Source organism: Prunus mume, linkage group LG2 (assembly GCF_029339155.1).
Source record: "Prunus mume cultivar Tortuosa linkage group LG2, ASM2933915v1, whole genome shotgun sequence".
Lineage (NCBI taxonomy): Eukaryota > Viridiplantae > Streptophyta > Magnoliopsida > Rosales > Rosaceae > Prunus > Prunus mume.
In genome coordinates this window covers 25,491,140-25,508,750 of record NC_142699.1, presented here as the reverse complement: position 1 = coordinate 25,508,750, position 17,611 = coordinate 25,491,140, and the positions used below count along the sequence as shown (strand labels likewise).

The 17,611-nt window shown below is 35.3% G+C and overlaps 2 protein-coding genes across 3 annotated transcripts; one reads left to right on the top strand and one right to left on the bottom strand.

Annotated features, from left to right (window-relative positions):
* Window positions 1-24: 24 nt before the first annotated feature.
* On the bottom strand, window positions 25-8,102 carry LOC103324306 (CemA-like proton extrusion protein-like protein). 2 transcript variants are annotated; one of them, XR_016123795.1, is made up of 7 exons: window positions 7,412-8,102; window positions 6,620-6,705; window positions 5,440-5,613; window positions 3,851-3,965; window positions 3,102-3,123; window positions 1,473-1,608; window positions 25-383 (listed from the first exon to the last, which is right to left on the bottom strand). XR_016123795.1 is itself a non-coding variant. In XM_089044978.1 (7 exons), exons 1-7 carry the CDS (start codon window positions 7,964-7,966, stop codon window positions 315-317), a joined length of 1,233 nt encoding a protein of 410 aa, XP_088901104.1. In that variant the 5' UTR covers window positions 7,967-7,993; the 3' UTR covers window positions 25-314. The 2 variants fall into 2 exon arrangements, 1 of the variants encoding a protein (XP_088901104.1); XM_089044978.1 differs by having other exon boundaries at window positions 1,473-1,610; window positions 3,028-3,123; window positions 7,412-7,993.
* A 6,268-nt stretch (window positions 8,103-14,370) lies between these two features.
* On the top strand, window positions 14,371-17,571 carry LOC103324305 (Integrase-type DNA-binding superfamily protein). The gene is made up of 2 exons (XM_089047119.1): window positions 14,371-14,708; window positions 15,478-17,571. Exon 2 carries the CDS (start codon window positions 16,268-16,270, stop codon window positions 16,817-16,819), a length of 552 nt encoding a protein of 183 aa, XP_088903245.1. The 5' UTR covers window positions 14,371-14,708; window positions 15,478-16,267; the 3' UTR covers window positions 16,820-17,571.
* The last annotated feature ends 40 nt before the right edge of the window (window positions 17,572-17,611 follow it).

Sequence of the window (17,611 nt, the reverse complement as noted above, 5' to 3'; positions counted from 1 at the left end):
TCCTTGCTTAGCATGCCAGTAACATATGCAAACTTAAAATTAAGCATATATTTAGGTTCAATCGTACACAGATCTTTTATGGGTATGAATGATATCCCAACAACTACAATGTCCTATAATCTCACAGAAGAATAAAGACTTGAGAAATTGTCCATATTTATCATCAACATTTACAACACCAGATAAACCTCTATATACGGAAAATCGAGGAAAAAATCAAACAATAATAACTCAAAAAATGTAATCTTGGTGGTACAAGCTATCTTGGTCAGAATTCTCTTAGAAGTCAGAGAAAACCCAAATAAAGAATTTTACTAGTGACGCTTCATTTCCCGGAATATGTTTGCCACCTTGGGGGACAATCTTGGTAGGAATTTAAACAACTGCACCGCAAATACAATGATAGACAAACATTAACAACAATATTAAAATGTAAAGAAGCTACAAGCACGATACATGCAAACTTGAATATCATGTGCATGTTCTTACATATTCTAATAGATCCTTTCACAGGTTAAAGAAAGCACATATCACTTCAAACGGTTTTCATCAGAAACCATATAAATAGAATCAATACCCTAAATTTTCTAACCACACCATTTGTGGTTCTCTATTTGTATTAATCTTTTCTTACAGCATTGCACTTGTAAATGACATATACAAGTTCATTCAGATCTCGCAGTTGAACAAATTAGAGTAGAAGGTTTTGCAATGCTCAAACTGGTTCATAAAAGAAACAATTATAATGTAATAACATGCATACTTTTATACCAAAGTAGCATTCACATTCAGCTTATCTCAGTTCCTATTGGACAGATAGGCAGGACTCGGAGAACCAAATTTTTTTTTTGGGACGAAACTCGGAGAACCATATCATCTCAGTAAGACTCTACCTTTCTCTACTTAGTTGCTGAGCTCAGAGAGGGAATACCAAATATGTGGTAATTTAACAAGACTAGTGTAGTAGATTCCTGTCGTCCCAGAGAGTACTAGAAATGCTAATGTCAGTATATAAAGTTAATGAATTTTGAGGTGGAATACAGCAGCTTTTTATCAGTATATAATAACAAGAAGAATATCTGTCGTTACATAATAATTAGTCTTTTTTCTAACCTGCTCAAGATTGCATTTTTGCAAAAGTCTGAGTTGGATAAGACTAGAAGATGGCCAGCCTAATGGTTATTTTATATTCTGACAATGTATATATTTCACTTAAGTACTTCTGGTAAATAACTGTGAGGCACAGTCAAAGTAAAATGAACATATAGATAATGAGCGATAATTAACCTTGGTATTTATTAGAGATAATTAGCCTTTTGGAGATAATATGTAAACCTATAGACATCTTTGAGTGGAGAGACAAAGAGAGGAGATGCAGGTCTGAACAGTTTTGCAAGTCTTGGTAAGAACAGCCATGAAAAATATGAGTTTTACTAAAAACTGAAATCACTATAATGTAGAGTAGAACATACCCAAAGTTTCACACATGCATCAATGACAACTGGAATCAGGCAGATAAAAATGGTTATGGCAGACTGATCAACATCAATCCCGTAATGCTCAACAAAAATTTCTAACAACGTCTGCCAACCAGACTCAGAATGATACCTGCAGGTATGCAGTTTTATACATCAGAAAGATTGATATGCACACATTTTTGTCACACAAAGATGAGTAAGATGATGATCACAGATATGAAACTGAAGAAATTAACTAAAATAACTGATGCCGCCAGATGACTATCACACATATGAAATAATAAATACCATCATCCCCAAAGCTTCCCTAAATGACATCGTGCATCCGCAACATGCCGCAGGGGTTTCTGCTGCCCCTGCTAAGGTACGACCTCATTACACAGCGTTGCAAATGCAAGACGTCCTGTGAGGGAATTTGCCCGTCCAACTACCAATTGCATTGATCATGCGATTAAGTCAACTAGACCAACAACATTGTGAGACGTTGTGCATTATTATTGGTAGGTTTGTGTTTTGGTTTAGTTTGTTCAATCAATTTCTGATCAATTTTGGTAACCATGATTCACAATCCAAAAAGCTGAAAAACCTTAAGCAAATATTCTTTCAATTTTATTCATAAAAAAGGATCCCTCATAAAAAGGGGTGTGTATATATATATATATATACATATTCGTTATATGAAGATGATCTATTGAATGAAGAGTGCCTTAAACTTGAGACCTAGTACATTATAACTAATTAAATATGAATGGTTCACATTCATCCTACTCAGTATGCATCTCAACCATTCATATTTAATCTAACAAATGATAGTCAAGTCTTCTATCTAAGTCCGAAACTTAGACCTATAAAGTGTCTTTCTCAGTGCGTGACATCCGGTATTTATTTAAAGACCGGATTTGTAGCCCTGGGATTGATCCTGTGGCTGGGCAAAGTTGCTCTCAAAGTCAAACACCAAAATGGGTTCCGGCTGTAAAGAGCAAGAGTGAGGAAGGGTGAAAGATCCCTTCCCACGCCACAAAGATGCAGTCCAAAGGTTGTATATCAAGCGTGTGATTTTCTGTGGCATGGGAAGGGACTTTTCAGCCTTTCTTTCTCTTGATCTTTACAGCTGGAACCAATTTTGGTGTTTGACTCTAAGAGCAACTCAGTCAGCCACAAGATCAATTCAAGGGCTGCAATACATGTCCAGTATTTACCTAAAAACTCGATGTGCTGCACTGAGAAAGGCACTATCCATATATCATGTGTGTGTATATATACGCAGTAATATTCTCTTACCATATAACTGGAAAAGTCATGTTGCCAGACTGAATCTGGACTACACAATTTAACAAAAGCCCACCTAATCTGTAGTCCATATTGACAGCCTAGCAAACATAACATGCTAGGATATCTGGCCAGAGAAAAATTGAGCGTGTGTCTATATTAGCATCAAATCATTTCACATGTGCCTTTACTTTATAGATTTCATAGTAAGTCAATTTTCATAAACTCTGCATGGTAAACTGGAAAAACCACAGTAGTAAAGCACAGATAGTATTACCCTTAAAAAAATATCTGTGATAAGTATAATAAGAAATGCCTTCCCGGTATCTGAAATATTATTTATTATCTTATAACCTGTAAATTTCAGCAAAGCTACCTGCAAAAGCAAGGGAAGAATTAAAGAAAATAAAATACAATCAATTTAACAAGAGTTGAGTGCAGAATTTTAAAGCTAAAGCTAATCTTCATACAAAATTTTTAAAGCAGAAAAAAAAAATATTCTATATGAATCCAAGATTGCAATATTTCTTGAGAAACTAGCTACATAGTGAATCTTAATTGGTATTTCACGAGGTTAAGCTATAATTTCATTGTCATACTACTATTTTTGTGTGACATAAAAAACAATACACATCAGCTTGAATTCAACTACTTAGATCTGATGTGTACTGTTTCTTATTTCACCATCTAGATGTCAAATGTTTTATAGTCTTCACCTATATATATATATAGTCAATCCTTACTTTGATATTGACTGCTGTGAAAATTCTGAGCAGACAAAAGGTGTCATAATTGCATAATTTTGTCGACGAGTATTCAGCAAACAATAAGGGTGCATATTTATCACCCTTAACCACACATATGACAAATTGGAAAGGGCAAAGTAAAAAAATATAGTATTGACAATGACAACCATAGCTAATAATGCAATTGCTGCTCATACTAACTATTTTTGTCTGACGGATGATGATAATGGTTGTTAACTGTAAAGTGTTCCGAAGACATTCATTTTAAGCAATGTTTTTTACTATCATAGGTAACCAAAAAAAAAAAAAAAATCATGCATGAAGGTATACTAAGGAAATAGAGCAATGGTAACTCACTTTACTCTGATTGCAGTATAAAAGAGTGAATAATGAGACCCCGAATATCATATCTGACCATATGTTGGCAAATGCTTTACGATTCTCTAATCTCCATTCATCTCTTAGCTCTAATCTGTTGAAACCATAAGGAAAGTAATTGGACAACATTTTTCATTGAAATTATAGTCCAAAAAATCTAGCTTAAGAATATTAAAACATAAGGGCGTTTTCCAAAATTATCCATGCAATATAATAGACTAAAGTTCAACATTTCTAATGACATTAAACTGTAATTATCAATATAAATAATAATCACATATGTTTGACGCATAGGTGAATTTGAAGTCACCACTGATAAATGTGAATACTGGACGTTTTAAAGAAGAAATGTTCCATAGTTGTCATTTCAGAGATCAATTTCCTAAATAATTTTGTTATGCATATCCAAATGTATAAGTGTGGAATGAGAAAAGAGTTCAGGTATAGATTTAGACCAAAGAATCAAATGGAAGAAAACCTTAAATGAGATACCAAAATCAAGGCAGTGGAATATGTATGAAACAACACATATAAATTGGGTGATTTTGCTGAATTGTCCTTTCCTTAGAACTTAATACTATTATATAATATCAAAGCACACACTCTTGAATCTGTTGTATTATATGGGTTCTTCTCTTCTTCTATACTATTTCTTTTACTTTAGAGACTAAAAAAGAAAATCAAACTCTACATGCTCACTTTTCCAGAAGTATCTCCCTTCCTTCATTGATGTCAAGGTCAATTTTAAGGGCATATCATTAGAATTGTAAAGCTTTCATGGGACCGTGCAATTGTTCTTCCCTTTCCACTTTAAATTGCTCTGAGCATTTTTCTCCAGCTTAAATTTAATTGTGTTTGTATTTAGATCAGAGAAAAGGATATCACAGAGAGGGATTTTTCTTATTCAATTACTATACAGCCTGCTGGTTCCTAGAAATGCCATTATCTTTAGTAGGGACCCTGGCTTCTATATCTCCATATTTGCTCTAGAAAAAGGGAATTGGTATATCCATATCTTTTCCAGCCCTCCACTTTTAACTTCTAAGTACCAGTTTTGGTCACGCTCCGTAGACTTCTTCCACATTTAATGCATCTCCTCTACCCTGTACCTTATTGTCAATCCCACTTAGACTGCTTGTAGAGTTTCTCTGTAGGAAAATGGTTCCACTATCCTCGTACTCATGCATGGCATTGCTTAGAGTGCTTAATTGCTTAAATCTCCACTCTACCTTTTTGCAGAATTTAAAGGTTTTTAGCAGCCTGAATGTAGTAAAAGATCATGGAGGTTTACACAATGGAACTCGCGATTGATGTAATTATGTCATTAAAAGGTTTAAGTGTTTGATTGTTTATGTAGTCATATGTTCTAGGGTCACAAATCATAAACTAGACTGCCTAAATCTAGGCATGTGTGGCTACTTTTAGCCTTCTTCTAAAACTTACTAATTCCTTGTAGTTTACCCACTAATCTCGATTGTGACTTAATGAACCTAATCAACAAAATGGATAAAGATTAAATAAATAATGTTATGGTTTTCCAAAGGAGCGCAAAATAGTGTCGATCTTACGCTTTATGCCTCAATTCCCACCAAACCTCCTCATCAGAAAGCGGTGGAGATTTACCAATTTCCATCTCAAAATGAAATCTTGCTCTCTCAATTTTTAATTCCTCAACCATTTGAAGCTTTTGATTTCTTCTGACGTCAAGCATTTCTGCAGCAAGTGGTACAGTCTTCACATATCTGTTCACAAAAAGTGGGTGCTCGACCCATTATTTCATAATTTAGAGGTAAAACAATGGTTAAAAATAAATTTAATACCAATTCCAGTGCAACAGAGCATAAAGATTGAACTTACAATCTTTTTCCTTTAGTTTATACATGCATGTATTAGACACACAATTATGTATGTAATTTTTGTCATAACCACTGCAATTTGAAACTTGGAAAATAGAACCAACCTACCTACAAAGTTATCAATTGTTTCCTTAGAAGAATGACCTACCTAACAAAAAAGTTTTAAGTTAAGGAGAGTAGAAAGGTTAGATTTAGAGAAGTATGATTTATACTATCAATTAATGTTAGATGCTTGTAGGTCTTACATTTGGCTGATCCGTTGAATAAGACACTAAATCTAGGATCTGCATTGATGATGTTGGGTTTTGAATCTTTTGATATAAAACTAAACCAGATTCCTTGACTAAAGATTATAAGTTCTCTTCCATATGCATCCTATATAAGTGTTAGAATTAGAGCATCTAACACTAACCACATGGCCATGGATGGATACAAGGATCAGAATTCCCAATGTGGGATTGTATATTCTCCACCACATAATTGCATACATGGCTTTCTTTAAAAGAAAAAATATATATAGCAGCCACTAATTTCAACACATGCTTTTAATGCAGTCTTCTTTTCTTGCATTAACAGAGGTTAGCACATTAAGGTGGCATCCCCTGGAAACTTGCCGAAGTTTTTCCTTAAGCTACCCAAGTTAATATCTATGGAGGGGAGATTTAATTGAATATTGGTGATTAGACATGTCACTGGGAAATTCAGCAAGCCGTTGCTGGACAATAGTTACAACAAGGCAACACTTTGTCAGTTAAATCTTTAGGATTCAGAGGGTATCAACTCAGTGCCTGAGGTCTCTTTCCTCTCAAAGCAATTTTTTTTTTTTTTGTGATTTTTTGAAATGTGTGTGTATGTCTTTCTATATCTGATAAGAAAAAGAGATAACGGTTACCTGTCTAAAAAAGGCATCAGAAGATAGTCGTGAACCACAAAATCCAAGGCCCAGGGTATAATTATTAACACCGCCAAAAATTTAGCCTGTAAAATGGATGAATTTGACTTATGAAATTAGTCCCTTAACAAAAAGGAGAAGATCCAAATATGAGACAGAAAAATATCAATATCTAAAGGACAGACGCAGGCTGGCTGACAGAAAATTACACTCAAGCCATGTAATGTAGTTTTGTTGCATGTTGTAGTAAGGTTAAAAACAGAAACACCAATGCAATATAAATTTCAATATTGCATGCTTTGATTTGATAGCTCCTATATTAAAGGTGGAATGTCTCATGTTCATAGTGCACGAACACGGGTTCCTATATCACAAAAGCAAATGCAAAAAGAAAGAGAATCACAATTGCGTATTATTGTGATCACTATACTAGTGATTACAGTTTTGGACTCAGCCCTAATTGTAATTGTTATTGTACAGAGCAATCTTATCTTTTAGATATGCTCTATCCATTATCCTAGTGATTATTAGGAAAGAACTACATTTCTTCAACTAGATTGTTTCCTTTGAATACAATCAATGGAAAATATTTATTACCTTTTGGTTTCCACCATAATTTAATTATTTAAATTGACTTAACAGGAGGAGTTATTATTGGAAGAGATGCTTTGATAGATTGAAGAATTTTGTATACTCGAGCAAAGGAAATGAAAGGAAATAAAAATAAAAACCCACAGTTGTGAAGTGAAGCAAAGAAAATGAAGAATTTTGTTGACAGACATGAGCACTTACCGAATTGAGTGAGGCATAGCGGAAAACACGGTCTTCATAGAGCATGTCGTCGTCGTCGTCGTCATCTTCCTTTCTAAGAACGAAATCAGTGAGAGAGTATAGCAAGCCCTTTTCTTGAGTAGGATCCGACTGCACAGCTTCCCAGGAAGTAGAATTAGAATCCGCAAGCCAGTCCTCCCACTTGCGATTCTCCTCGTTCGTCATATCTTGCTGTGCTTCCCTCAGCTCCACGATTGCTTCAGCCCTCGCCTTCCACGCCTCAAATTTCTCACCTTCATCAGAGCCGTCCATCTCCAAGTCATCCTCCGCCTCCACCAGCATGTCATCCTCCTTCAAACCAAGCCAATTGCCATCCTCGTCGAAAAAGAATCTCTGCCACCAGCTCCTTTCCCTTTTTCGTTTCCCGGCATTTGGGATGAACCCGGCGGCAAACCTCCGTCTTGTATCGCCCAGTTGAGAAACTAATGTCGACGAATTTCTGTGCAGATAAAAGGAGCTCCGCCGCAGCTTCGGTTTATTAAAGATAAAGTTTTTGCATAAGACCATGGAGGACATGATTAGTATGAGCCCACATTTTTCAGCTTCTCAAAGCAGAAATGGAATTCAAACATGAACATAAGTGGAAGTAAATAAGAGAGAGCATGAAGAACAGGAGGTGTTGGTTGGTAAAGAGATATTGAGGGAAAGAGGATAACGGTTTAGTCATTCCTTATATTTATGAGTTCCGCTAATATTAACAATACAAATATTTTTTTTATTTTTTCACATTATTATTATTATTATTTGGTTGCCAAAATTAAAAAAAGTACGGGGAAAATCACAAACACAGTTACTTTAGACATTTGAACCCGGACCATTTGGGAGCACACCAAAGACTTGAGTAAATTTATTTAACATTCCATTGGTTATTTTTTCACTTTATTCAAATTAACATAAAATGCTCATATACTGTTTTTAAATAAAAATAATATAGACTATATAAATATATATATATATATTTTGGTTGTTGGAACAATATTTCATATTAAAAAATATATATTGGTCTTATTTTTAAGAGGCACAATTAAATTCTTTTTTTGTCCTAGTTCGTAGGGTTGAGCATCAAAACCAGAATATCGAAACTATACCAAATCATGACAATCTCATGTCGTTTCATTTGGTGTTAAAGTGTAAACGGGATGATATCGCGTCATCCCGTTACTTGGTACGACACCGGTTCCAAATTTGTGATCCCGTTTGATGCCATACTGTACCGGACAGTACCAAGTAAATAATAAACCCCAATTTCATATTCCTCATCTCCCACGAATATTTCAACTCTTCAAGCTTTGCTTCCTCCGTCTCCCTTCTCTTCTCCTTTCCTTCCCTCTATTCTATCTATTCTTCTCCATTCTCTTCTCCTTTCCTCCCTATATTATTCTCTTTTCTTCTCCTCATCATCTCTCTCTCTCTCTCTCTCTCTCTCTCTCTCTCTCTCTCTCTCTCTCTGTGTTCTCCAAAGTGTATAAAATGGGTGGAAAAGGAAAGCCCCAAAGTCTCTCCTACTTTTTGTGTAGAAAAACCAGGGGGTCGAAGATCGTATTCTTGGTTGGTCTTGAATCAAGACTTGATTGTTTGTTTTGTTGTATTATGCTTGATTTGTAAAAGCCAATGTGAATGTATTCAATGTATCATATAATTTGGGAGGTCTTGAACAAGACTCTTGAATCTTGATTGTTTGTAAACTTTGTATCAGGCTTGATTTATAAAAATTGCAATATTTCTGAATTTTTGCAGGATTTTTTACGATATCAACATTGATACCGAATCATACTGGTCCCATTTGGGTCTGATATGTTTGAACGTGTTCTCAAAAACTCACATCCCGTGTCATCCCATTCCAATTCCCCTATCCGGGATTGACACCAGGATGACCTCCATCCCGTATCATCTCGTACCATGCCCTCCCCTACTAGTTAGAAGGGAGAAGAGTGTTTTGTCAAGTATCGTGAGGTTTGAAACCTGAGATATTAAGACCCTTTTTTTTCCAATAGGCTAGATACCTAAATATATTTTGAGATTTTCTATTCAAGCCCCACACTTCTCTTAGTTCACCTCAACTTTTAATTTAAATTTTTACAATTTCTAAGAAAACCTCACTATCTTCCTAAACTACCTTTAAATACACCCCAAACTGCAAAAATAAGAAATAAAAGAGATTTTTTATTTATACCCCATAATTTTCTTTGTTCACCCAAATACTTAAATCATTAAAAAAAATTTGTAGTATACATGAGATTTTGTTGTTTTCACAATCTGTTTTTGTCATGTCATTAGATCATATGAGACATTGTTAGTTAGTTTGGTTTCGTTTTATGATGACACTAAAAATCAATGACCACAACATCTTCTTTTATTTTTTACCCAACGGAAAAGTGACATTTAGCCTATTGAGATGAAACGATATAATGAAGTCATTTGCTATTTGAGAACATTGCTACAGTAAAAATGGCATTTAAGATGGTAATCGTTATATACTTTTCTTTCTCCACAATCTTTTGTAACATCGAAACAAAAGCATACCTATATTTTATAGGAGATAAATAGGGAAGATAATGAAGGTGTAACCTGATAAAATTTTATAAAAGTTTACAAAACCCAATAGGTCAAATGAAAATAAAACTATTGTGACAAAACATCTAATAGTAAGGGATCAATATACATCAAGATGTACATCAAATGAACCGATAAGCTCTTTCTAATTGTCAGTGCGATCTCGATATGGACTACACCAATCCAATGCTTTGAGGTTGGAAATATCAAGCCAATGATTGATAATAGGTGGCATAGATGGTGTGGTTGCAAGTGTAGCTGTCAAAATAAAATAAAGTTGTCAAATGTATAGTTAAAACAACAAACAAATTTCACAAGGCAAAACTGCCAGCTATAAATAGAAAAAATTTATTATAATACATGCACAAAGTGTTTTTCAACCAATCCGATGGAAATTTCCCGACATTGATATTCAGGCAAAGGATGACTTTCTGTTGGTAGAAACATAAGAGATATAACATTTGAAAAATGCATCAAGACCAGATTGTAACAATTTGCAATAAGGTAACCCATTTATGGTATGAGCATTCACCTATCTTCTAAAGGGTAATCATCAAAATAATCCAAGCGATACTCAACCTCATGCTTACTTTCAACACTCTGAAAGATAAATTCATAAAGAAATTCATCATTTTCAACTCATCAGTAACTCCCTCCTTACTTTATGCCAAGAATTCTCCCTGTAACCTAGCAACCCAACAATGGCTCTAAAGCCACAATTGCCATCAAATTTTAGATCTTGGGCCCCCATAATAAATGGCCTTATAGCAGCTGGAAGTTTGTCATTATATTGTTGTTTCAAGTCTTCGGGATTGACAATTTGTTGCTTATGCACCTGAATAAAAAAAAGTATAAGTTTTTCTTTTGAACTTTTGATGCTTTAATCAAAATAATATGAGTACATACTGGTAGTTTTGGTGGTCGCTTCTTAGGCAGTGTAGTTTCAGCATTTATAATTGCGAGTGCTGATGATTGAGTATCACGGTTCACCTACAAAGTAAAGAAACATAAAGAGCAACAAGTATAATTGTAACATAAAAGTAATATGAAGTACTTACTGTTAATGGGGGTGTTTGTTTCTTTCGCTTTTTTGGTGGAGGTTTCGTATAGACTACACTGTTGGACAATGTTCAAGAATTCCTATTACAATCGGATTCGACAAGCTCAAAGGTTGAAGGCAATCTACGAGTAGACTTGTCAAAATTACTTGGACGCTCTTTTGTCTTGATCTTCACTTGTGGTTCTCTAAGTGTTGAAGATTTTGGATCCATAATCTCTTGTAACTTCATATCGATGTGTCTCTTGGTGTCAGCATCATCACTTTTAAACTAGTTGACAAATATGTCAATCTTTGCATCTTCAGGAGAATCTAAGTTGTCACTAATTTGTGTGGCGGGAAACATATCTAATTTCCTTCAGTGAGGATGAACACAATGAAGAGCAATGGGTCGGAATGCTCGACTTAACTTAGCCATCTCATGAGCACATGGTAATCGTGGCTGCGTCTAATAACGCAGTCATATGCAATGGGATCAGCCCCGACATATTGTATCCTCTTTGACTCACACAAAATTTCCTCCAAGGCAACAATAGACACATACCCTATCAAGTCTTTAAGTAGGCTCACCTTATTAAATTCATGCTGGACAAATGATTGACTCTTCTCAAATGAAGCCTTTATCTCAATGTGTTGCAATACTAATATGGCATGAATCTTGGCCCACTATTTTTCGAAGTTGCACTGGCTTGTGCCAAGTTGTCGCTTCAGTTGTGAATGTGCACTTTCTGCCCTATTTATAAACATTGAAATAAGAGATTTAGTATAAGCTAGGAATAACCTTGCAAGCTTTCATCACACACCTGTTGATATGCCATCAACATAATAAATGTCAAACACTAGGGAACACATTGCGAATGGCATTCATAAGTGCCATTTCCCTATCAGTGACAATCACACTGGAAGACAATTTGTATTCATGATGCTTTTCAATCTATTCAAAGTCCACGTATAGTTTTCTTCATTTTCAGAAGAAATATAAGCAAATGCAGCTCAAAATGTTAGTTTCGTCGATGTCACCCCCACAATTTGTAATAATGGGTATTGAAACCTGTTTGTCTTATATGTGCAATCCATTACTAGTACATGAGGAAATGCATGCAATAGGTTTACACTATCAGGGTGAGCCTAAAAAAGATAGCTTACACAATTGGTGTCATCAGTCCTATGCCAATGAATATACTTGTGAACAGATAGTCTACATAGCAATAGTTGCATCTCAGATCTACTAGCTTTCTCAACCAATCTACATTAGGCTTCTTAATATAATGCCCACCTCTCTCATAACCTAAAGTAACTCTAGCTCTCCTCGTTATAATTTTTCCAACTCCATCAAACCTTTTAATGACAACTACTATGCCACACTTTCGTCCTTGCGCACGATTCCAATTTAGCAATGCTTCTTGATTATTAAATATCTATATAAAAGCATATATGGTAGTTGTAAAAGATTATCAACCACTCAGAAGTTACAACATCATAATAATAGTCTATTTACCTCATCAGTTGTGAATTGTTTAGTTGTGTCCAAAACAATTTTTGTCTTGGTACCATGACTTGGAGTAAAAGTATTTTGTTGTTGCTTCCAAAAAAAAAAAAAAAAAAAAAAAGCTGCATCAATACCTACAACGGGTTCATGAGGACTTCAATACTAGCTTTGGGGAAGGCTTAAGTACAAAATCAGCATTGGCATTAGAAACATATGTACTTCCTCTATAATTGTTAGAATCAAGGGGCACCTGAGTGCCTTGCTTGGCAACAAAATCAGTAGTTGTGACCGAACATTTACACACAGATAACCTTACACAATGCCATCTCCTGCTACCCTTTAAACTTGCTTTAGACAAAGAAACTTTTCTAACAAGTGAGCAGGACCTTTCAAATGAGCCCAAAAGTGTGACACTTCCCAAACTAACAAGGGAAGCCACATAAGCCATTGTTCCCTGCATGCTTCCTACTAAAATTAGCATGGAGACCCCACAACACAACCACCACACACACACACACACACACACACACACACACACACATATATATATATATATTCTAAGTTGTCATCCTAAACTCTCCAGAGTTCCAGATAAAACATGAACTTGTACGTCAATTAGTATAACACAAAGAAAAATTCAAGCTACCCCAATACTGGAATTCCAAAAGTGACAATAATATTATTGTTCTGAGCAAAAAAAAAAACAAATGGAACCCCAAATCCGAAATTTAATAATATCAAGTATAAATTTTAAATCAAAAATCAAAACAACCAAGCAATCAACAACCAAGAGTGCCAAAAAAAAAAAAACAATCAACAAAGGGAAGAGAATAAGATCATTACAGCCAAACAATCAATAAGCCTTTCTATCAGCTCCCACACAAATTTTATAGAGGTGGGCTCGTCAATGTTCTACGTCTTTAAAAGATAAGAGTAATTTGGCAATAAGATATAGATGAGTTTGTACTTTTCTAGAACTTAATATGAAAAGTAGTGGGGTGTGTGTATAGATGTACTAGGATTAAGTATTAAGTTCGATGACCTTTTTTGTTTTTTTACACAATAATAAAACTTACAGCTTAATGATTTAAGTATTCAGGTGAATAAAGAGAAATGCAGGGTTTAAATAGAAAATCTCTATATTTTCTCTTCCTTAATTCTATATATATATATATATATATATATATATATATATACAGAGAGCTTCCATTGAGGGATCCCTCAAATAAGCTTATTTGAGGGACACCCCTTGTAGGGCTCACTCCGGATTGTATTTCACTAATCCAAACCGTCTATTTTGTAGATACACATTCAAAGATCATCTCTACAAAAAATCACTTGAATCCGATATCATTTGACCATTCAATTGAGTTATTAAAATTTTAGTACTTTCTTGAAGCACCGTGTTCATTGATTTTGTAGAACACAATTGGATGTCGAAACGGTTTTGATTTGTCTAATTTTTTGTAAGGATGATCTATGAATGAAGACCTAAAAATAGATGGTTTTGATCATTGGAAAAAAAATTGTAGGGTACTAAAGAGCATCCTCAAATAAAATTGTTTGAGGATCCTCAATAGAAGTGATATATATATATATATATATATATATATATATAACAAAATGTAGAGAATGGTGAAACATTCAAAATACCAAAAAATCTCATTGGTTAATTCAAACATTAAGAATTAAAATTATTAATTAAATAAAGATAATAAAGTAAATTCATATTTTTTATATTAAAATTAAAATTAAAAATAAAATCTAATAATAGTTCCTCCTTTAATGAAATAGAACAACCTATATTATCTTTCCTTAATTCTAAAATAAAATAAAATCATTCATGATAAAAACTCCTACGGAAAATAATTGAAAAAGTCGGATCGACCCGATCGCATGGCTTAAGAGTAGGTCCGATTTAACCCCATTTTAAACTCTGATACCCAGAAGAAGAGTGAAATAGGGACGTTGAAAATGCAGTAGGGTTTGACAGAGAGAGATGAAGGCGGTGGCGGGTATGGTGATTTCCAATAAGATGCAGAAGTCGGTAGCGGTGGCGGTGGTAGGCTGTTCCATCACAAACTCTACAACCGATACGTGAAGAGGACCTCCAAATTCATGGCCCATGACAGCAGAATCATTGCAACATCGGTGACCGAGTATGTCCTTTCTCATTCTTCTTCTCTCTGTTTCTTATTCAACAATAATTTAATTTCATCATAAGCATATTACTTGATCAGGTCCGATTGGAGCCATCGAGGCCTTTGAGCAAACGCAAGCATTGGGTTGTTGCCGAAATCATCACGAAAGCACGCATTTATGAGCCTATTTTACCATTACCACCTTCACCTTATTCTACTTCTTAAGGCTTCCTCTTCAACTGCTATTATTATTCCACGATAAGTAACATTAGCTTCTCCTTTTTCTTTATTTTCTTCCTTATATATTTCATAGCTTAGTTAGTCCTAATGTAATCGTATCAGATTCATTAATTTAGCCATAAAAATCTAACAATTGTGATGCCCGTTTTCCAAATCCTTATTTTTTTTGTTATAAGAAGATTCCAACTCATTATTAACTTAGGCAACAAATTGATGTATTGGCTGTAAATCTAAAATTAGTTAAGGCTGCAATTCTTTTGCAAACCTCCTGAAAGATATAATAAGTTTGGTGCATTAATACTGTGTGTGCATTTCTTCTCAGAGCTAGAGCTAGATGCAATAGTTAAGTTATAAAAAATCGTTGCTTCTCAAAGCTATTGGTTCAAATGCCATGTATACTAGTCTTTGCACTTTATCTGTTTGTCTTGTTTTGCATTTTTTTTTCCCTTCTTATGTTAAAGTAATTTTGTTTGCGTTTCTTGCCATTACCAACCACAAGACTCACGTAAGTTGCCATGTCTAATATCTGTATTTTTTTCTGGTTTAGTTCTCTTATCGTTGACTGCTAAAGTTGCTAGAAAATGTAACTGAACATGACATAAGCCCAGCATATGCGAGAAGAATATGAAAGCTTTCCAGCATGCAGAATCGTGATTTCACTTTCTTCTGGCAGGTGAAGCTTTTGTGTAGAGCATCTGAGAGGCCGACATGACCAGGTTTAGCCAAAGCAAGTTCTTTTAATTTCTCAAATATTTTGTTTGTATGGGAATGTACCTTTACTCTAAAACCTAATTATGAGGAATTTATATCTCCAATTCTGTACTGAATTTTCCCACCCGATACTTTTGATAAATTCTATATATATCATGCTTCTTTAAGTAAGGCATTGAGCTTTGTATTCTTCAGGAAATGCTTGGTTGATTTCTAGAAAATCTATATACATTTGTATATATTTATGTATGTATGTGTTTGTATATATTAGTGTATGTATATGTATGCATTTATGTATGTATGTACTCCTTTAGAAAGAGGCTTAAACATAACAAGCGCATTGATTCGTGTCTTGCCAACTGCGGTTGTATGCATTTGGGAACTTCATGTCTATACCATGCTCACCCACGTGACGGTATCTCTGCTGCCACGTGCAACTTGTGACATCACACCACAACCATGTCAGTTCCACCTGCTCACTTGAGACATGCTCTTAATTTTGGACCCTGTTCGCATCCCCATTCACATCCATTATCTTCCTTCATAAATGATTTCCTACCGTAGTTCTTTCCAGATCCTACTCTTCCGCTATCTTGAGACTTTCTCTTGGTGAGTCTCCTTTACCCATGGATTTGGGGACAACATCTACTTCCAAAAAGGTCCGGCGAGAGAGAACCCCAGGACGATATAAGGGCGTTCGAATGAGGGCTTGGGGTAAGTGGGTTTCTGAAATCAGGCTTCCAAAATCGGGAGACAGGATATGGTTGGGCTCTTATGATGCCCCAGACAAGGCAGCTCGGGCCCATGATGCTGCTGCGTATTGCATTCATGGTGAACGTGCAGAGTTCAATTTTCCAAAGAATAGAAGGCCAGTGCTCTCTAAGGGCTCGACAGTTTCCTTGTCCAAGAAGGATATACAGACTATTGCAACAGATTTTTCTTCAGCTGATGTATCAGAGTCTACTCCAGTGTCGTCTACAATGACAACCCAGGTTCCATCTGATAAACCAGCTTCTCCAAATTTACTGGTTTCTAAGGGTATGGCAAGTGCATATGAAGTGGATAGTGGTTCATTTGCCCCAAGTTGCGCTACTGGAGAAGCTGTTGCTTCACTAGAAAATATACAATTGGATGATTTCCTCATGCTAGATACAGACTGGATAGCTGATTTTTATTAGGTATTTATGTGCATTTATATATGTATATCCAGTTATGTAGGCCAGTCGACAGATGCTGTCATTAATGTGATTATACTATAAAACTAGGACTTGGGAAAGTCAACATGTGCGACATCCTCGAAAGAAGATGACCGTCTTCTTGTTTATCTCCTCATTGGTGCGTCTTGTGCAAAGTGTGTGAGGAAAATGCAGATCACTTGTTCTTGCATTGTTCCTACTCTATAAGGCTGTGGTGGCTCTTGTTGAAGGAAACTGAGGCTGTCTGGGTTATTCCTAGAGAGTGTTTCAAGCTCCTTAGTTTTCAGTTTGTAGGTTTAGGAAAAGGGAACCGAGCTTCAACCTTAAGGGGCTGTTTGGTGCAGTCTATGTTTTGGAATATTTGGCTGGAACGAATTAGAAGAACTTTTGAAGCTTATGATGTGGACATGGACGCTCTGTGGCTTAGAGTGAAATTCTGGGCAGCATTGTGGGCTTCGGTAACTTTGGAATTTTGGGACTATCCTTATCCTATTATTATGAGGGATCTTGTAGCTGTTGTGAAGTGATCTGCCTTTAGTGTTGGGTTTCTGGGTTTTCTCTGGGAACTTGTTTCGTTTCTTTGTTTTTGCATGGGTTTGGTATTTTTGTTCCTTTTTTTTTGCTCTGTTCATGTTGGTTGTGGTGTGAGGATTTCTCATCCTCTTCTTTGCCCTGCTGGGGTTTTTAATATGTTCTACGTTTCTATTAGAAAAAAAGTATGCTTCGATACTAAATTACTAATTGTTTGGATTTGCTAGACATGTGCCTTTTCAT